This window comes from Culex pipiens, chromosome 3 (assembly GCF_016801865.2).
Source record: "Culex pipiens pallens isolate TS chromosome 3, TS_CPP_V2, whole genome shotgun sequence".
Taxonomy (NCBI): domain Eukaryota; kingdom Metazoa; phylum Arthropoda; class Insecta; order Diptera; family Culicidae; genus Culex; species Culex pipiens.
The window spans coordinates 812,494-833,572 of NC_068939.1; the positions used below are offsets into that span (position 1 = coordinate 812,494).

The following is a 21,079-nucleotide window of genomic DNA, read 5'->3' on the forward strand; positions in this document are numbered from 1 at the left end:
AATTTAAATTGCATATCATGCGTTTATCATTCCTTTTAGCATGATTGGGTACTTCAAAAATATGTTGAATTTGAATGAATTGTCTAAATATGCAAATTGTTTTTTTCGCGGAAAACCCCCAAGTTTTTGTCCCTAGCCGAGGGTCAAAAACTTTGAAAAATATTTGCATCGGCCTACTAAAATTGCATTGAATTGAGATTGAATACAGTTTGTTTTGTATATAATCTATAAACTTTTTTCAATCTTCGATAGTATCTTTAAAAAAGTTGCACATTATTTATCAATTTCATGAATCATCAAATCATGCACAAATCTGAATAAAATTATATTCAAAACCAGTTGATGAGCATTGCCATCGCTCGTTAAGTAATCATTTTGTCATTTTCAAACCACAATAAAATTGTAAAGTGTCGAAAATGAATAGCTAGTTCAACTTCAGTTGCTTTTGGCCATGATTGTACTGTTTGTCACTGTGGCATTGTTCCACCATGCCGTTCTCTCTCCAGTCTCGTCAGCAGATGAATTCAGTTACTATTCTATGGATCATGCGGGAAATTGTTCGACATCACCGTCAAATGTGAACATTTCTGAGTGTTGCAACATTCCCTTACCTTTTCCCACTAAGTGCATCGAATCATTTTCAAATGAGTCTGCTTTGGTAAGTTGGATTTATCTTAGTTGAACAGTATTTTTTGATTAATTTTTTGTATTTTTTGTACACACAGAGCACCTTAAACTGTACTTTTAGAGAAATTCTGGAGAAAATTGATGAAACAATGTTCACCAGCTTTGATTCGCTTATGATGGGACTAGCCTTGATACCAAAATATTGGGCAGCATCTCAAGGTTGCCTTTTCTGGATTCCTAAACTATCCGAGGACATCTATGATATTGATATGTTGCCTTTCTTGGATTGTATAAGTAAAAATCTTATACTGGTGAATTTAATAGTAAATTACCTATGATTTAAAAATTATTATTGTAAATAATAATTTTAGGAATGTCAATTAATAGGAGCAAATGAGAAATGTTTAAATGTGAACAAGTTTTTAAACACCCCATGTTCCTACAAGGCTTTTTTAAATCATCAGAACAATATGTCTTGAAATAATTTCACTGTTTATAATCAACTCTTCAAAATAGAACCATATTTTTAAAAACGATATCGACAAAAATTCGTTCCAGCTGTAAAACTATTTCCTATGCAGAACATAAATAAACTATGAAGTATTGATAGACTTTTAGTCAAATGTAATTAAAACTTGTGTCATGAAGAAAAAAATACGAGATTCTGATGAAATTTATATTCATGTATTATATTTGTAACGTTTCTGTGTTTGTTATAACTCTGGCTGAATTAAAGCTGTGGAGGACCTTTCATCAGGGACATGATGGGACATCCTTTTTCCAAATGGGCCTTTTGTTGTTCACACTCGGGATTTGCAGTCCAGAATGATTTTGGGCAGCTCTGAAAAAAAAAATAAAATTTAGTCAAACAAGCTCACCATCGGTCATAGCGATGTCTTCACCTTAAACATCGCGGTGGGCAGACATTCGAAAAATTCTCCCGCGATGACATTGCAACCGCTGCTGTCTTTCTGGGATCCCACGGCTGAAGCTTTCGTGTAACAGGATTCAACGGCACCTTGGGCCACCGTTTGCCACTCGGCGGAAGAGCCAACCAGTGAAGACACCTTGGACTTGGACGCATCCTTGCTGATGGCTCCGTTCGTCATCATACCGAGCTGTTCGAGAATACACTGGGCGATACACTGTCCGAGAAGATGTTTGAATAAATATTTTCCATTTTTAGGTTGATTCAACGTGATACTTACATTAGCACCTGGGGGTGGAGTTCCAGGTGTCGGTGGCGTCATGGGCATTGGAAATTTCTGCATGCACGATGTGAAAATCTCCCGAGATGGCATTACGTTCGGAACCTCACAGCATTCGCGAGGGTTTTTGGTGTTTGGTGGTGGGAAGCATTCCGGTTTGAATTGCTGAGCTGAAATCTGAAGCGAAGGAATAGTTTTGATTACCGTTTAGTTCATAGCTTAAAACATGATCTTTTTACAAGCACAATCAAATTTGTAGCCACTATCAAAACCGATGTCGCCTTCATGGTTGATGCTGGGTGGTGATGCTTTGGCTGTTGGTTTTACAATACAACTTCTGATTCTGGAAATGGCTATATAAATGAAACTGAACACCGGAAATCGCAGACCGTGAAATTGGTGAGATAGTAAGAAAAACAGCACATCTATAATTAGATTATTTGGTTTTGGATGAAAATATACATTATTCTACTATGCCTTCTAGCTATTTTTATTAAGTGTGGTTCGAACCCATCGTAGTGACTTGGCGTTTGATGTTGTCAGGTTTGGCATTTTTTCGATAGCAATTATCGTCATGGAAGTCATGAATGTCCCCAACTTGTCAGTTTTTTTTTAAACATTTTATATCTAGCTCTAAAGACACCTTAGCAAGGCGACATATGGTATGTTATAATTTACCTTAATATGTTAGTTGGGTTAAAAACTGCCACTGAATCCGCTTTATAAATGCCGGCCCCGATAATCTCCAAGGGTGTTCCCCTCAGGAACTGGGTAAAGGTTTACTTATTGACTTTATTCTGCAATAATTGTTTTTTCGACGAATAAAAAATCGTCAATACTTAGAAATTTTGAAAACTGATGATTGCTATACTTCTGAGCAGGTGTAAAATGCATTTTAAAAGAACTTTTTTCATTCAAATATCACGATTTTCTAAAAACCTTTTTTTTCTTTTAATCATAACTTTGCAACTATTTGAGCAAAAGACTTTCTACAGGTTGCATTTTATAGAAAATTGTCCAAGAAATTCGATAAAAATAAAATTTTAACCCTTAAATGCCCACTTATATTATATTCTAAGGTTTTTAGTATTAAAATTCAGTTTTGACCAGGTCCATATATTTTTATTTGTTTTATTTGATCACCATTGTGTTCCCCGGTTAATTTTACACAATTATCAATGTAGACCTCAAACTAAAATGAACTATTGGCGAGATACAGCGGTTTTACTGAAAAAAGTTTGATTTTTTGCTGCACTCTGTCCTATGAATTCACATCCGAAATAAGTTTCTCAATAATTCATTTTAGTTTGAGGTCTACATTGATTATTATGTAAAATTGACCGGGAAACACGATGGTGATAAAATAAAATAAATAAAAATATAAGGTATTGGTCAAACAGAATTTTCTATTATTGAATTCCTTGGACAATTTTCAGGAAATGCAACCTGTAGAAAGTCTTTTGCTCAAATATTTGCAAAGTTATGATTAAAAGAAAAAAAAGGTATTAAGGTATTTTAGTATTTTAGAAAATCGTCAAAAAAGAGAGCGATGCCAAAAATTAAGGGATGGTCCAATCAGCATCAAACTTGGGATTTCTGTTAACTATCAATAGATAAACGTTCCCTCCAAGTTTGGTCCAAATCGGTGAAGGTGGAGTCCAAAAGTGTACTCATTTGACATGGAATGACTTATATTAATAACATTGATATTAATGGCCAGAGTAGAGAGATATAAACTTCAAAACATATTTGTAACGGCCTTACTGAAAAATCCGATTCAAAGGTTTCAACGTTTGTTAAAAAGAGTTAACTATTCAATAATATGTACCATAATTGCAGGCATTATTTTTCTTAATATTTAAATACCGTAGCGATCTTGTAACAAGGGTTTAGAATTTTATATTGACAAAACAATTTTGATTACGCCCACTAGATTTTTACATGCTGCTGTTTTATATTTTGTCCATCATTAAAAGGACCCGACTATTATAAACTTTTGGCTAAATTGAGATTTTTGCTCCATGTGGTAGAAGATGCTCCAACGCATCTTCTGAAATTCGAATTTCACTTAAATGTTGTTTGGTTTTGACTGCCGATGCGGAAACCCAATCGGCTAATATCCCAACCCCCTTTAAATGCCGTGGCGAAGATTTGGTGACGAACAAAAAAAAACGTTTCTCTCGGAATACTTGATTTGACATAATAGCCGAATCTTCAATTATAGCGGTATACGCACTTCGGAAGGAACCGATCAAGAAAAAAAAACAAATGGGCAGCAGCAGCAGCGCAAGCAAGTCAGAGAGGGTGAAGAAAAGCCCCAAGAAATCGCTCCCTCTCCTTTGTTCTGCTGTTCGTAAAGCTGTTTCTTGACCCCTTTCCTTCCGATCTGCATACTAGCCTTATGGGCAGATAAGTGTTGTATATTTTTCTAAGGGTTAAGTAGTTTTACGAAAATAGCTCAAATTTTTAATTTGACGAGCTACTATTGGTCCAATATAAATATATTAACCAATGGCATCTAAAAATACTTTAAGTCTGCATGTCCATCCTATTGTTCGAGACCATATGGATTTAAAGAAAGAATGCAAGAAAGCCCAATAGAAAAACAAAGCATCGACGTTGTGCTCGCTTAGCGTATGAGACGCAAAACGTACATATTGTTATAGCTTTGAATTATTAATGGTTGTATACCGTTGACATAATTTCTTTATCTTATTGATATCCTGAAAAATGTTTTTATTTGGCATTTATTAGCCAATTTATGCCTAAAACCAATGGAATGATTTATTTAGCAGGCGTAAAATGTAATAAAACCAAGAGAGTATGTACTTTGAGGCAGCAGGAATTATATTTATTACAAAATGATGAAATTACCAAAGTAGAAATTTTCAATATGATGGTAAATTTTTAGGCTCAGTGTTATCATCTGGATTTAACTTCTATGTGCTTTGTTTCTTTTCTTTTAAGGTATGGCTTTCATCATGAAATAAAATATTTGCACGTTTATGAATTGCTGTTGATATATTGCGTTTATTATTACAAACGTTTGTTATATTACAATCTGTTACAATGAAGCAAGTGAGCAGCCTGAGGCTAGCTTTTGCTTCAATTGATTGCAGTCATTATTATTCGTCCAAGCTGCGGTAGGGCATTTCTGAAATTATCACGATTTTCATATTATTGACTCAAAATAAATTTAAGAAATGAATACCTGGACAAATGTTGAGCCAACGCAGTTGACAAACGCTTCTGGCAAGAAACTGCAACCGGCTCGACCGGGGGTAGCCGGGACGGGAGTGGCTTTAAGTGCGGCATTTGACGATACTGAACTGTGGCACTGTTCGACGATTCCGTCCACCAACGGGGCAAAGTTGGGATCGGCGCCAATCGTGGTTTTGAGGGCTTGCTTAACTGCATTCTTGTCAATTGCATTGTTTGTGAAAGCATTCACAGAAGTCAGCAAACATTGGGCAACACACTGAAAACAATATTTATTAGATGATTATTTGTTTTTCGTTTGCTGTTTGAGAATTTACATACACATCCCTCAGTTTTCTTGGTTCCAGGAGTTGGAGGAGTTTTTGGTTTTGGATTTTCGGCCATGCATCGATTAAGTACAGCCTGTTCTCCAATGGATGGCATTTTACAACAATCGTTCACAGTTTTTTTGTTTCCCTGAGAGCACGTGGGATTATCTGGTTCGGGTTGAGCTAGCACCTGTATTTAGGAATTGAAACTTTTATATTTTGGAAAAAAAATCTATTTTCAAAATTATATTACCACCATAAACATGGTCACAGTTGTTAACAGCGCGGTGATGAATTTTGCCATTTTGATGATATTTCGTTGCAACACCTTTGGTATCTGAGTTACAACTTTGACTCCGTTGTTTATTTATAGCTGTTGATTCAATAACATATCTACGTGGAAAACATAAAAAAAACAATATTTGACAACAATGGTTGCTCTTTTTGTGATGGCTTAGTCATAGAAATGATGTCATTGAAAATTGGGCTCATTGCACCGGAAGTTTGCAAAAAGTGCCCTTGATGAGTTAATGTTTGTGGATTAAAATTATTTTAGCTTACCTTACTATAAAAGTCCAAATATTTTTCAATCGAGGAACAGTTTCTAGTGAGAATCAAATCCGAGCCAAAGCCAAAATGTTCCATCCGTGGATTATTGCTCTTTCATTCCTCGTTAGCTACGTGAGTTCTCCGTATGATTTGGTGTTTTTTAGTTTTCTTAAAATTGTTGAAATCAGATTTCAGCTCATAGTGCTAAACCGGACCCAACGTGCTTTATGCTGAAAACTACCAAGCGCTCTGATGATTGCTGCCCTACTCCGGATGTGGTCGATGAAGCAGTTGTTGAAAAATGTATTGCGCAACTGGTGAAATCAGCGAACACAACTGGAAATGCGGAAGAAATTTATAAGGTTCGAGGACATTGTCTGTTTTAGTTGTTATTATGATCTCACCAAAATCTTCCAATACTTCCATAGTGCATTACGGACTGCACGGCCAAAGAGTTGGGTCTGGTAAAAAACAATGCAGTTGACAAAGATGCCTTCAAGCAGCTGCTGGTCAAGACTCTTGGCAAAGAAGCTGATTTCAAGCCCGTCGTCGAGAAAGCGTTTGAAGATTGCCATCAGAAAATGTCTAAAATTCCTGAACACGAGTTGCTCAAACCGGCGACGTGTGGTTTTGCACCGTATTATCTGATGAACTGTGTAGAGTCTGAGATTTTCAAGGTAAAGTTGTTGGTTTTGCGGCATTAGGCACTAACTAAATTGTTTATTTTGTAGAACTGTCCAGCCTCCAAGTGGACCGACAGTGCCGATTGTTCTGAGCTGAAAGGGAAAATAAACAATGGATGTCCCTTCATGGCTATTGTTAAGGATGAAGCAAAGTAAATTACTTTTGGTTTAAAAGCAAACGATTTTATTGCTGCTAATTACAGCAAGTTATTTTTTTTCAATTTTATGTGGTTCAATAAAAAATCAATCAAATTTTAAATGCATTTTATTATTTTATATAGACATTTTTGTTTCTAACACAACAAAAAAAAAAAACTAATTACGAGAATTGAACTCACGCCAGATAGCCTAGCTAAAATTGCTGGCGTTGCGCTACCCGTTAACCAACTGAGCTATCGAAGCTTCTTTTAGAAGTCGCATTAAGGAAAATAAAAACAATTGTAGTATTAGAAACTCATATATGCCGAGTAGCAAAAGCATTTAGGGCCAGACGGAATACATCGAGTTTATAATTTACATCAGAATTAATTTTACAATTATACCATTTCATATTGGAATACATCATATATCATATCAAGCATCATTATGTGGAATTCAAAACATAAGTTGAATTTGGATTTACGTGGTGATCACTTTTTTAATGTTGTTTTAATAGCCACATTTTTTTTATTATTATTCTGTTGTATAAACTGACATCAAGATTCTCAAAAGGAGATTTCAGCATTCAATCATGAACAAAGACAATTATCCGCCATTTTATGAAAGTAACTCACATATTTAAAATAAAGGACTTGGATGCACAAGTATGTGTAAACGAGAGAGAAGAGATATTAGCATTCATGTATGTGTGGATGGGAGAGGAGAGACATTAGAATCCAAGTATGTGTAAACGGGAGTGAAATGAAATTTAAAGTACTTGTTGCCACTCGTTTGCATTTTTGTTTTAATGGATAAAATATGTTTATAAAAAATATTTCTCAAGATACCTGATACAAATTTAAATTTTAACTGCACCCAAGGATTAATACCTTTAAAAAAATGAGTTCTCAAAAAACCAAAAAGGCAAAAACAATTATTTGGGGAATTGAACCCGATACCATCGATTGGTAAGTTTTACGCTGCGATTGGTGCTATTTGAGCTAATATTTAAAATGGATTTTTTCGGCAACCTGGGTAGTATCAGTTTCTGGAGTTTACACATTTTCTCAGAGTAACTCAAAATTTGAGTTACTCTGACATTCGATATGTGCAATATCTTTTCAAACATTAACGGGAGAGAGAAAACCAAATGCATTCAAATCGTAGGAAGGTGGGTTGCACATGATTATCCTGTTTGCCTGATCTTCATAACCCAAAGGTGTGTTTTTCGACTAAGTCGTTTTTGCGCGCGCTAGTGTGTTGTGATTTTGTTCCGTGTTTTGTGTTTCCCGTTTATGTAATCCGTGCTGTGATCCTGAGTGTGTTTCCTGGTTGTGTTTCCTGATTGGATATTTGGCTGTTGTTCGAGTTTCCAGGTAAAATTATATCCATTTAGTAATTTTGAAATTGAATGATTTGTTGTAGGTGATTTGTGAAGCCATTTCCATGGTGCAATGAATTTTTTCTGCAATTTTTTGCGAAGTACATAAATGCAAATATTCGTTGAATTACAATTTCAAATTAAAACCAAACACTTTCGAAAGCGTATGATTATTTCTTTGTTAATTATCGAATATAGAATAGGATCGATTGTAGAACAAAGAATAAAAAAGCAATTGATGTGAGGCCATTTTGCATAATTAACAAAGGTTTTTTTTTGTGCGTGAAAAAACCAGCTAATGTTCTTGCGATTTGGTCTCTTTTGTTTGAAAATTATTATAATCAGAAAATGTTATATGTTGTAGTTTTTACGTTTAGCTTATTTTTTAATAAGTGTCATTTGTTGTTATATGTAAATGCAAAATCATTTCAATTATCAAATTATGTAGTGGCCTAGTATGTGTCAGGAAACTTAGTTGTCTCAACAAACCTCAAGTTTTACCATATTTAACAAGCTTGTTTCAATCTGTCCAACTGGCTCAGACGGTTGGCGGATCGGTCCGTTAAGAATATTTTGTTTCACATAAGCCAGGTTCGATTCCCAAAGGCAGCAATTTTTATGTTTCATAACTTTTGCGTTTTTTACTTTTCTTTAATGGTTCGATTCCAGACGGTCCCGGTAGCATTTTTCGAGATGAGATTTATCTGATTACGCCTTCCGTTGGAAGGGGAAGCTCAGTCCAGGTGTATAAGTCGTCTCCCTGGGTCCTTTCCCGGTGGAGTCACTGGTAGGCAGTTGGACTCACAATCCAAAAGTCGTCAGTTCGAATCCCGGTGTGGTGGATGGAAGCTAACGTGTAAAAAGAGGTTTGCATTTGCCTCAACAATCAAGCCATCGGACACTTAGTTTGGAGAAGGAATCTCTCAATCGAGAACGCCAAGGCAATGGTGTAGAGCGAATAATTTCATTATATATTTTATTTATTTATTTTAGTGGGTTCTTAACAAATTCTTTAAAGTTCTTTCAATATATTTTTTTAGATAGGGCTAATACCTATGATTTAGATTAATGATTAGATAATATTTGAGACTTATTGAGAAAATAGATATTAAAAATCTTGCAAACATTTTTTATTATGAAAATAATTCAAAAAGCATGTTTTGGCTCGAGCAATTTGCTTGGTTTGGAAAAATATAAGCCACTTATCTGAAGATGATTATGATTGTTAAAAAATAATTTCGTTGCGATCGACCAATCAAATTTCAAATATGCGGCTTCCGCACAAACCTGCAACATAAAAGTGTTGTAAAAAAATCAACCGAGAATCAGGCCAAATCAAATCAGGCACCGTTCGTGATAGTCAAGGCACGTAATAAAAAAGGGTGCAAATTTTTCGGGTCTAGAAGCAACGAATCTCTAGTCTGAGATTTGTCATTTGTCATTTCCCAAGCAAAACAAACTCAGGAACAGCAATTCACAGCACAAAAAGTGAAAATTACAAATCTCTGACTAGTGACTCGTAATCGGGCTGTAGGGGACAAATTTGGATGCTTCAAATGGCAAACGGTGGGGTTTTTTTGTCCTCTATCTGATATCCAGAAAATTCCCCCCCGAGGGGTCAAACTGGTTCTGGGACAATCCGGATTGTTTTATGGTTTTGTTCCGAAATCGATTTTTTTTGTATAATAAATAATATATATAAACATTGTATTTTTTTTGAAATTTGTTCAATAGAGGCTCTTATAACATAAAACAACATTTTTTTTTGAAATCTATGTTCAAAAATAAATGCTTTGATAAGTTTAACTTAAAAAAAGTAAATTATAACCACTTTTTATATAAACTTACTAAAAAAAGTTACCAGAAGTTAAAAACTTTCAGAAACTAAAGTACTTGAAGTACTTGTATTTGACAAGGCATCAATACTTACTTAAAAAAATCACTCAAATCGATTAGTTTTATTAGGGGTACGGACAATTAATTGACCTCAATTTTTTTTTCAATAAACAATTTTTGTATTTTTTAAGAATACGTTTTTTTACGAACTCAACGATAGGATTTTGAAGAGGACATTCTGCCGCGTTGATTAACGTATAAAAGTTGATACTTTAGTCGTTTTTATGTACTTTTACACCAAAAAAGTTTTCGTACAAATATTTGACATACTGTATGCAACATAGATGAGTTTATAAATGTCTAATCTTTTGGTTGTTAAATAAATAATTATTTTCGGACATAACATAATTTTACACTGGATTTACAGCAAAAATTGTTTAATTTCATCCTGTAAAATCGCCATAATCATTCTCCACAATTAATTTCCAGTCGATCACAATTCTGTTCATCATGCTCGTCCCAGTTAACCAGCTTGAACATCGGTCGGCTCGGCTTCATGAAGTAGGACTGCTTCTCGTTGATCAGCACCTTGGAGAATTTATTCAGCACTACGGCCTTGGTGGCCGCCTTGCGCAGCCGGTCTACCGGATTGTCAGTACTGTTGGCCGTTCGTAGTCGGGATTCGTGCAGCATCTTGCGTCCGTAAACCTTTGCGATGCGGTGGTACCCGATGCTGTCACAAATCTCCTTTATTGTCTGGTCGTCGTACCTGACGTCCTTCGGGAAGCACTTGGAGTGCCAGATACCAAAGCTTTGCTTCATCACTTCACCGTAATTTCTGTTTAGAAAGGTAAAATGAGAAATTTAAGCATTGGTTGAAAATTAGATTTTTTTTGTTCTTACGTTTCAGTTGGATTCTGTTGCAATGCGTAGCAGAATTTTTCATCCTCACTGCTGGGACAATCGATCTCGCCGTCACAAACGAAATCAAATGGAACGCAGGTGCCACTCTCGCCACATCGGAAGCTGTTTGTGGTACACTTGCACAGCCGAGGGTTCTCGTCCGATTTGTCCCAGCAATTGCGGAAACCATCGCAGATTTTCGATGGATCGGTTATTCTATAAATAAATAATAAAAATGGTTAGCTTGTAATTATAGTGAAATTTTAAAACAAATAGTTACTTCAAGTACGTGTAACACGAACACTCGTGCGGTTCATCAGACAAGTCTCCACAGTCGTTATGTCCGTCGCAGAATCGATTCTTGGCCACACATTGTCCGGTGTTGCACCGGAACTCAGCCGGACGGCACGCGGCGATAGTTGAGTTGTGGTTAGCGCACAATTCCGGCAGTTCATCAGAACCGTCGTTGCAGTCTAGCTTTCCATCGCAGAGCATCGCCTTTTCGATGCACTTTCCATACCGACAACGTGTTCCCGCGCACGGAGGTGAATTGAATTCATAGTCACACTTTTGATGGCCCAACACGTGCTGTATGTCATCGAAAAACTCTTTTAGTGAAATTATTTTAACAACGTCGTTGAATCCACAAAGGCCGTGTTTGTTCTGGTAGAAGCCGACCGGATACCAACCGGAAAGTTTAGTTTTGCAAACGATTACACCGGAACGGGTTGCAGCTGAAATTGTAACATATGGTAATGTGGTAGACAATTTAGATTTTTAATAATGTTTACCTTCAGAATAGCAGTGCTCTGCATGGTAGTAGTCACGCTGAGGATCACGCTGATAACAAATATGCTTTTCTGGGGTACAGTCGGTCATGTTGAGATGCACTCTGAGAGTTCGAGTCCTACCTAGCTTATCTTGGCCAACGGCTAGACACTGATTGTCTTCGATGTTGTGATTTCTGCAAAAAAGTTATTTTAGAGAAATGGAAAAAAGAACACTATGCTGATTTTTTCTACTTTTCAGGGATGAACGTTGGAAGTACATGGCGAGTGAAATTTAGCTTCCTCTCCAAATGTAGCATTACCACTTTTGCTTCAGGCAAGAAATGGTAGCAATCTACACGCGAAACTTGTTCGTACGGTCCAGCTATTTTCAAGTACGATTTGGCTCCTCCGACTACCACTGAGATATAGTCGTGCTTCAGATTGATTAATCTCATGCACGAACTGTCCACGATAATCCAATTGACGTCGATCACAACGGCGCTGCACAGGAACAATCCTTCAAAATAAATGTCCGCGTTCCACGGCCAGTCATAATCATCTCCGAAATTCTCGATAATCTCAATGTGTGCATTTTCATGGAACGTAATATGCGGATGTAAATGCGGATTTTCGATGGGATTCTTTGGATGAATGTTGATCTGTACTGGAAGCTCTTTGTGCTGATTTTCAAAGTGGCTAATTTCGTGCTCGGTAGCGTTGATGTACGGAACGCAAACGATTCGCAGTGCCTTGCAGTTTGGCTCCGAGGACACGTTTTGGTAAGACTTGATCAGAAGAGAATTCGTATCGAATGATAAATCAGTCTCGGTGTCACCCAGTATTACGTTGGAGTAGTTTAAGTATCCGCTAAAAGAATGTTAAAATTTTAAATCAGTTATATTGTTTAAAACGAATATTGCATCAACTTACGCAAATCCAAGTATTGAACAAATCTTCCCAACTGCTTCGGCTGTTTTGTTCGTGATCTCTATTCCACACATCACATTCCATACGCCTTTTGTATTTTTCGTAACAAATCCTTCATGGTTAAACATTGAAAGTCCGTTCGCATCGAAAATAACTCGGCGGCCGTTGGTCAGTGCAACTGAAAATATTTTTTTATTGAATAAACCTTCTTACAATTTTAATTTTATTTAATTTTATTTCTACGTCTCATTTACCATCGCTAAGGTTGGTAATATAATGTTTAAGAAAAAAAAAAAAAACAATGTTTTTATTTAGTAAACTAAGTTTTTTTAAAACACATATAAATTTTAGGTAAAATTGTTAAAAAGTCACAATTTTGCATGAAATTCGTTAAAACTAGTTTTATTTATAAAATTGTCGATTCACATTGCATTTTTCACTGAAATCGAAGCACGAATCAAAAGTTTTCTAATTTTATATGAAATTTGTTCTACTGAAAATGGCTATCAATTTGAAAATTATTTTTAATCATATTTCAAAAGCACATAATATTTATTATTTGCAAACTTATTTTACTTTCTCCTGATGGAAAACTGTCCAAAGAATCCGAAAATGCATTATTCTTCTTGAAGTACTTTGAACACTTCTCTACCAAGGTCAGTATGATTCCATAGCATTCCATACATATTTAATTTGGGGTGTACCCAATTTGGCATAATGGACATTTAGCATAACTTGTTCAAAAACCATCAGGGACGTTTGGTATTATGGACGCTTGGCATAATAATTGCTGTTTTTGTTCTGTTTATTTTTTTTAAGAATAATAATTTATACTTTTTTTCTTTTTTTAACAGATAATTTCACTTTAAGAGATGATGATTATTTTTCAAAACATCAAGTACCTCTGTTATTGTTTCCCAACAGAAGTATTGTAAACCTTTTTTTTTAATATTTCTCAATACGAATATCTGTTGCGAACAGGGACAGCTGTTTTAGCCTTGTTAGATATTTATATTTGGCTATATCCATAGCAACAAAAATAGCGATTTGGTTTCCAAATTTCAAGCTTTTAAGTGCTTTAGAAACTGCAGTCACCCGTGTCGCGCCAGTTTACGGTAAAGCTTTTTAATGCAATTATCCTACATTTATTCAATATTTACATTTAAAAAGAAAAAAATCTAAATTTTGTACATTTTTCTCCTTTTTAGATATTTTGCCGCTATTTTTATGCGGTTTTCCTTTTATATTTAAAACTCAACCTAATAAAGTGATGTAAGTTTTTGTCATTCTTTAAATATTTTGCAAAATGTGATGAAAATTAAGTTTTTAAAGCAATTTTTTTTTTATACAAAAACTTAAAGAAAGAAAAATCTCCCAAAAAACTTTTATTCTATTTTTTGCATTTTTTTTTTATATTTGACAAATTGAGTTCATTTATGAAATTCTCCCTTCTTTTATTCAAAATTTAGCACATTTTGCCATTATTTTAATGTTGCATTTGCATTTTTTTAATGTATTTTCCTTACTTTTTTTTAAATCTATTTGCATTTAAGTGTATTTTATACAATTCACCCTTCTTAATAAAAATACATAAATATTTCAATTTTTAAAAATCAACAGAGGAAAAATGTGCAGAATTGAAGAGAAATGTTTCAAGAGTACACCTTAAAGAAATTTATCTTTCTTCAAAAAGCAGGGAAATTAAATTAAAAACTTAATTGCAAAAATTTAAAAAGTAATTTAAAAAATCTACATCCCTTTTTTAAGATTGAATTTGAAAAAAGGGAAAATGTAAATCTTTTGAAAGATTTTCCCTTCTTCAAGTGAAATTTCGAATAAAAGATGGGAAATTTGCATTGAAAAAGCTCAATTGTCGAAAATTTTAAGAGTATTTTTTTGTGAAAGATTAAAAAAAGGGGAAAATTTACATCTAATACGGGAAAATACAGAGAAATTCGATTTTTCGAAAAATAAGCATATTCTCTAGAACTAATATTATTAGAAGAGAAAAAAAAACACTAAATTTTAATTTTTCAAAATTAGAACTACTAATTTAGCAAAATAAACAAAAAGCTTGTAATAATTATGCCAAATGTCCCTGATGTCTTGGACTAATTATGCCAAACGTCCATTATGCCAAATATCCTTCTGGAAAACCCATTATGCCAAATGGGGTACACCCGTTTTACGGCATTAAGTATGATTTATCGACTTACGACAATCCAGTTCATCTTCGTGGAGAGGGCAGTGTGGGCTATCGTCGCAATACTGCCTCTCATCGATGCACATTTTACTCATTCTACACGAATATTGTCCGGCTAGGCAAGAAACTGCAATGGTAAGTTTGTTAAGTTACACTTGCAATAATCTCGAGAAAAAGCACAACTTACAGCAATCTTTTTCATCGGTTTGATCTAGACAGTCCGTCTTTCCGTCACAGATCAAAAAGTTGTACTTGTTCTGCAAATAGTCTCGGCATGTACAATTCATCTCATCTGTTCCGTCCTCACAGTCGATGACTCGATCACAGTAATGGGCCAAATTAATGGTTTGATGAATGCTACAACACAATTTATTTCGTTGAAAACCACCTAATAGAGCGAAACTCTTTACTTACTTTTTACAACTGAACCGCTTGTAACGATATGTTTCGTTGAGGTTTGAATAGTTTTTCAAAGACGTGTGCAAATTGTTTGCCGACAGCCGGAACTGATTCAAGCGTCGATGCCTGGCCTCGTGCATGTCCACCAGCTGTCCGAAAAATGGATGTAGTTGTGCGATTCCAGTCGATTCTCGGATTTGGGTTTCACTCTGTTCTAGATCGTGGCCGTGATGGATGGGTTCAATGGGTTGAGCTTCTAATTGGGTGGACGTTTCAGTGATTTCTTGAAGAGGTTGAATCGTCGTTTCGAGAGTTGCTTCCGTGGTGAACTGTTCTTGATCTTGTTCATCCATCGGTGATTGTACCGACTCTTCAGTTGTGTTCTCGTTGGTCAGGCGGCTTGACGGCACATGAGGATGTAAATTTGTCAATGTTTTGTTCACCTGAATCCACACAGGTTCGGTAACTGGAGTTGTGTCTGCAGCTGTAGTTGAAGCAGTTGTACTGGTAGATTCTGTCGTTGATAGATTTTTAGCAACTCCTATTACTGCTTCTGTAGCTTCTCTTGTACGAATGGTTGATGTATGTATCGATGTATCACTTACAGTTGTGTGATTGACAGACGTGGCACTTTTGCCGGTAGTGGTCGATAAAGTCGTTTGTTGTACCGTCGTAACACTGCGACTGGTGGTGTTTGTAAGTGTCGATTTGTAAGTTGTGGTCTGTTCATTGACCTCCGACTTTGGTGTACTATCATCAACTGGTGAAACAATAATGTCGCTTGATGCAATCGCTGACAATTGTGCCACTGGTTCTTCTGCCCTTGCTGTTGCAGGTTTTGTGGTTGAACTTTTCGATGTGGTTGGGACAGAAGTTGTAGCATTTGCTGCACTTTCCGTAGTAGTACGGTTCAAAAAAATACCAGTCATTTGGTCTAACGGGCAGTGAAGCTCATCTTCTCCACCCAGGCAATTTACAACTCCGTTGCATCTTTTTTCGACTGGCAGGCAAACTGGAGAACCCCAAGTACAGTGGAATCCGGGACATGTAAGACGGGCAGTCATGTGTGGGGGAGGTTCATGAACTTTTTGGTGAATCCATTCGATGTACAGTGACACTCTTGTGTAGACACCCGGTTCGTTTGCTCTTGCACATCCTTCTCCGTGGCTCACTACACCGGCCAAGTACCATTCGTGTGGATTCGTAATGCTTACACACACGAACGGTCCACCAGAGTCACCCTGACAAGCATCCTGGCCGCCGTCTTCCTCTGCAGCGCAAATTTCTAGTCCTTCTCGATCTGACTTGTGTTTGCAATAGCTTAAAATTGGAACCGTTACTTGCTTGAGGTGGTCAGCTAAAAAAAAACAGTTTATCAGACTAAATGTAATCCAGAATCGTTAAACATCGCTTACGTGCCCCTCCATGTTCTCTGACTGCTCCCCATCCAATGGCCGTGCAAAGTGTTCCCGGTTTTGGTCCCCACTTCCAGTCGCGATCGTTGGTTGTTCGATGTCTGTCCGGTAGGCAGATAGGCCGAACCCATCGGTTAAAGCCGAACGGACGATCTGAGCGCATTAGACTGATGTCGTTGATCATCTTCTCAGCGCTGTAACCCTGATGAACGATCACATGCGTTACCAGCGACACTTGCACGTGAGCGGCGTAGCTGTGCTTCCGGAGCATTCCAGCTCGAAGTTCGTAGTAATGCTTGTGGTAGTTGTCGCAGCAATGTGCCGCTGATATTATCTACGAGGGGGGATAAAGTTAAATAAAGAATTACAGTTACAGTCTTGATCTTGGTGCGATCTTTACCCAATGTTCATTGAAGATGCTACCGCCGCAGTGGAATCTACCGTCTCGGAAAATGGCCACGATGAATGGGAACGCGGAGGGTTCGGAGTATGACCCACCCACAATTCGGGTACTTTCCACGACTTCATCAGCGTTGGCACGTTTGTTGCGGATCTTGATGCGTGCACTAGGGAACTCGTTCAACTTGGTGGTGCCACACTTGGGCTGTGGACAAACTACGTAGGTGAAGAACCCATTGCACGTTTCAAGAAACTCGGGATGGAACACGTGCGGACTTTGCAAACTCGGTTGGATGAATGGCCCCGCCAGATGACCTTGGCGTTGGGTTATTTGTGGATCGTGATCGAGTGGGCCAATTTCAGACTCGCATGCATCCCGAGCTAACACGGTGGGATTGTGGCAAACGGGATACCATTTTCCTTTATGATTTCGGTGCAAAATACCGTGGCTGTGTCCGACTGCAAAAGCCAACGGACTACCTAAATCCTTCACCAGCATGGTACAATCGTGCTCGTCTTTTCTGTTCAGGCAGTTGTCAAACCCGTCGCACTTTTCAATAGCTGTGAAACACATCGCCCCGGACTTGTGCGCAGCATCATGTTCCGCAGCGTTGCTGAAGCACGAGAAGGAAAATTTGTCACATCCAAAGCATCCCATTTCATCCTCCCCGAGAGGGCAATCGGCATAACCGTCGCAAAGTCGTTTCTCCGAAATGCGCGACAGACAAGAGCAATGACTCTCATCACTTCCATCCAGACAGTCGGTTTTTGAGTCACACCACTCTGTGTTCCGGATGCACTGTTGTCCATTTGCGCAGGGAATCCAGCCACGTACACAGTGGCGTCGTCGGTTTCCGTGAGCTCGTAGCGAGTCTTGATGTGGTGTCGGTTCGGTTCCCGCTGAAACATTTCCGCTCGTAATTCTCGGCTCAATGCCGTCATCGTTTGGAGTTGGCTGACTGATCGCTCGTGACTGGTAACTTTCAGTAGTCGCCTTTGCTGGTACAATGTTACAAATCAGCTGGGAACCAGGTGGTATTTCTCCAGCAGACCGTTGGCCCGGGATATTGTGGATGTTGACTGGAACGTTGATTATGCCTGTAGGTGAATGGAAAAAAGGCCTTAGTGAGTAAAATTCCGAAATTTCGTGTTAAGCACCAACCTTTCTCGTGAGAACGTGGCTCAATGAGACCATCAATATTAGGATCATTCACTAGATAAGGTGGATATTTTTTGAGTTGTCCTTTTAAGAGGGGGACGAACATTTGTTAGTTAAAAGTGGCAGAAATACATCATGCAAACTTACCGCCAGGATTAGTTTGAACTCCACCGTACCCTGGTCTCACAGCTCCGTATTGCTGAGGCATTTGGTAAAAGCAAAAGTGATTGGGAACAAACCCTCCGTAAGCCGAATTGAAAGACACGTGCGAAGATGCCTTCAGCGTTTCACCAGTTATGGGTATATTCGGTTGCCCAAATCCACCTGGACCAAACTGTTGAGCCTGGAAGTTGTGATGATTGCTTGAAACCGTCTTGAGGGGCCCTTGCTGGCTGGGTTGGTTGCGGAATTGATTGCAAAGTTCCAGAAATGGTCCACTCGCTCCTAACGTGGCCATCTGCTTTGTTGTGCGACTGTCCGGTGCTTCAATCGTGGTTGGAAATCTATGATCCACATAATCGTGATTATATTGATAACGGTTGCGGGAACGTGCCATAATGAAGTCATGAATGTCCTGTGGTTCCGTCGAGTGATCGCCCAGCTCCTCGTGAATCGGGTGCGCGGGTTGCCCAAATTGGCTATGTAGAGTATCGATGGTCGTATCCGGGATGTTTCTCTGCGGACTGGATGGTGCTTTGGGACTGCATTTACGAGACTTTTTGAATAGAGCGGTATCCATCAAGTCGTCCAACGTTTGAATGCATTCGTCGACATGCGGTCGATGGTCTTCTGCTTTATACGGTGAATTTGTTGAATGGCTTGGCTTGGCAAATCTAAAATCACCGGGAGCAGGTGTCGATGAATGATTGGTTTTTGTACAATTCTTATTTGTGACGTTCCCGGTTTTGAACTCTTCTAACGTTTCAAGCAGTTGATCTAGATTTTTGACGCAATCAACTGTTACCGGATTGTGGTAAGCTGGATTGAAATGTTCCGACTGTTTAGAATCATTCATGAAGGTTGATTTAATAGATTGGATTAAATCATCCAATGTTTGTACATCGGCACGGAGCGTTGCGTTGTTTACTTGAAGTGTGCTATTACCTTTTTGCTGAGATGACGGAAGACTTGTGGTAGTGCCCATAGTTTCAGTGACTAGCTGCATATTTGATGGCATTGCATGAACTGTTGGCCAATTGGACGGTTGCGCTACATCCGGTTTATCTTTTTTCATAGTTTTTCTCTCACCGTTTTCATCTGAATTTTGATCTTCCTTGTATTTCTTGTGATCTTTCTTTGGAAAGCTGTCACTCAGTTCCTTTGCCAGATCAGCAGATTGCTTATCTTGAAAGTCATGAATCAGATTGCTCATAGCAATGAAATTCTTGTTGATGCCTTCGGAGAGCTTTTTCAACTTTTCATAAATTTTCTCACAGTCTCTTTCTTTCGGAATTTCCTTTTTGCATCGGCTGTACTCATTTTCTAACTCTTTGATAGCTGAAGCGTAACGTTTATCGCGTAAGGACCGTCGTTTTCGCCGTTTCAATGATCGAATAATATCATTGTGTTGAGTTTGTTCATTTTCTAAAGGAGCATACAAAATTCGTAAGGTACGTTTCGGTTGAGTAACCACTTCGGGAGATACAGCAACAAAACCATGTTCGTTTGATTGATCCTCTTCTTTATCGAGTTGGTTGTGATCAACTAGTGATATTCGATTATCTTGTTCGATGTCTCTTTTGTTTCTGTTGTTGTGCTCCGCTTGTATTCCCAACAAGTTAAAAACACTACTCAGCAGATTCCGAATAGGTTCTAGCACAACATCGGAGATACTGTTGGATGAGGTAGAATGAATTTCACTGCGATATGTGAAAATAAACGAATTTCCTTCCAAAGAAACTGGTTTGGGTGCTGGAAGTATAAGTAATTCTTAGCATACCATAGTAATTCGGAGAACTAATTTGCTTACCTGAAAAGGTATTCGTTAGATAAACACTTAACAGGCCAGCAATCCAGAACAGCGCGCCGACCGTTACCAGTACCAAGCCGAGAAGACTTAACCGCTTCAACATTATTTTCTTGCGACATCGAAGTGAATCAACTGTGGAAAATGAAGAAGCAGAAAGTAAGTTTTCCACTACTTAAGTTCAAACGGGGTGGCTTGTTTTCGATACACACTCAAGTTTAGGTTGACCTAGTTTTGGAACATTGAAATTGCACTTGCTTGTCAGCAGTTTTAAGGGGGCTCAAATTTTAACTTTACAAACGTGAATTAAACAAACACTATGCGGAAGCACATTTTTGTACAGCTGTTGGCACTTTAAGCTAAAGGTGACATTGTTTTGCCTCTCCAAGCTTTTCACATTCCAAATTCGGTATTGAAGTTAAATTTAAAATTTATGAATAAGGCTAGAAACTGCGGTGGATGTCACAAAAACCGATTGATTATGTTAAACTGTTTTGCATATGACTGTAAATTGTTTTGAACGACGAAATTAGTCCGTAAAAACGTTTTTCTTTAAAAAAAATCGTAACAGTTTATAATTTGTATCGATTCACTTTTTGAACTGTTTTGAAGATAATTTGCTTCATACCTTTTTTACTTTTCTGTGGTTTATCCATCTTTCACCAAATTTTAAATCCCAAATTTTAAATCCAACACTATCTTCAACCACTCAGTCTTATGCCCTCACTCGCCTCTTCTGGCTCACACTTTTTCGACCATTTCAAAACGCAACCACGACAGAACTGAAGAAGCTCGTTCCAACCTGGGCTCGTTGAGCTTAACTTTTAGCTGAGCCAAGCTCGAGCCGCGATGTTTTAGTTTGCGTTTGCTTCCTGCAAAAACAACGAAGAGTGACGAAAAAAAAGTTATTAATCTGTTTATGTTTATGTCAATGATTTGAACTTTGAGAAGTACCTGACACTAAATAAAATTTGGCTTTGGGATGGTCA

At 37.6% G+C, this 21,079-nt stretch overlaps 5 protein-coding genes and 1 long non-coding RNA gene across 7 annotated transcripts in view; 3 read left to right on the forward strand and 3 right to left on the reverse strand.

The window, feature by feature from the left end:
- Positions 1-120: 120 nt before the first annotated feature.
- On the forward strand, positions 121-1,238 carry LOC128093443 (uncharacterized). The gene is made up of 3 exons (XR_008212472.1): positions 121-658; positions 726-938; positions 999-1,238. It is a non-coding gene; the product is annotated as an uncharacterized LOC128093443 (long non-coding RNA).
- A 51-nt stretch (positions 1,239-1,289) lies between these two features.
- Positions 1,290-2,309, reverse strand: LOC128092280 (uncharacterized). Its single transcript, XM_052710205.1, has 4 exons — positions 2,075-2,309; positions 1,836-2,012; positions 1,530-1,772; positions 1,290-1,468 (listed from the first exon to the last, which is right to left on the reverse strand). Exons 1-4 carry the CDS (start codon positions 2,120-2,122, stop codon positions 1,358-1,360), a joined length of 579 nt encoding a protein of 192 aa, XP_052566165.1. The 5' UTR covers positions 2,123-2,309; the 3' UTR covers positions 1,290-1,357.
- Positions 2,310-4,845: 2,536 nt separating this feature from the next.
- On the reverse strand, positions 4,846-6,065 carry LOC120427628 (general odorant-binding protein 67-like). Of its 2 annotated transcripts, none has more exons than XM_039592519.2 (5): positions 5,924-6,065; positions 5,619-5,755; positions 5,376-5,552; positions 5,047-5,313; positions 4,846-4,989 (listed from the first exon to the last, which is right to left on the reverse strand). In XM_039592519.2, the coding sequence occupies exons 2-5, from the start codon at positions 5,664-5,666 to the stop codon at positions 4,900-4,902; spliced, it is 582 nt and encodes a 193-aa protein (XP_039448453.1). In that variant the 5' UTR covers positions 5,667-5,755; positions 5,924-6,065; the 3' UTR covers positions 4,846-4,899. The 2 variants fall into 2 exon arrangements, with proteins under 2 accessions (XP_039448453.1, XP_039448451.1); XM_039592517.2 differs by having other exon boundaries at positions 5,616-5,755.
- On the forward strand, positions 5,927-6,853 carry LOC120427629 (general odorant-binding protein 67-like). The gene is made up of 4 exons (XM_039592520.2): positions 5,927-6,043; positions 6,100-6,273; positions 6,340-6,588; positions 6,643-6,853. Exons 1-4 carry the CDS (start codon positions 5,999-6,001, stop codon positions 6,748-6,750), a joined length of 576 nt encoding a protein of 191 aa, XP_039448454.1. The 5' UTR covers positions 5,927-5,998; the 3' UTR covers positions 6,751-6,853.
- A 1,207-nt stretch (positions 6,854-8,060) lies between these two features.
- The window catches only part of LOC120428629 (uncharacterized), a 95,982-nt gene continuing 82,963 nt past the window's right edge, over positions 8,061-21,079 (forward strand). Inside the window, exon 1 of the mRNA XM_052711209.1 lies at positions 8,061-8,108. The gene's annotated coding sequence lies outside the window, so the exon portion shown is untranslated. The remainder of the gene's footprint in view (positions 8,109-21,079) is intronic.
- LOC120427605 (serine protease nudel) lies at positions 10,400-20,939 on the reverse strand. Its single transcript, XM_039592482.2, has 14 exons — positions 20,719-20,939; positions 20,094-20,225; positions 18,272-20,035; positions 16,967-18,063; positions 16,567-16,900; positions 15,167-16,508; positions 14,940-15,109; positions 14,766-14,879; positions 12,553-12,727; positions 11,875-12,489; positions 11,644-11,816; positions 11,133-11,586; positions 10,853-11,068; positions 10,400-10,787 (listed from the first exon to the last, which is right to left on the reverse strand). Exons 1-14 carry the CDS (start codon positions 20,744-20,746, stop codon positions 10,415-10,417), a joined length of 6,987 nt encoding a protein of 2,328 aa, XP_039448416.2. The 5' UTR covers positions 20,747-20,939; the 3' UTR covers positions 10,400-10,414.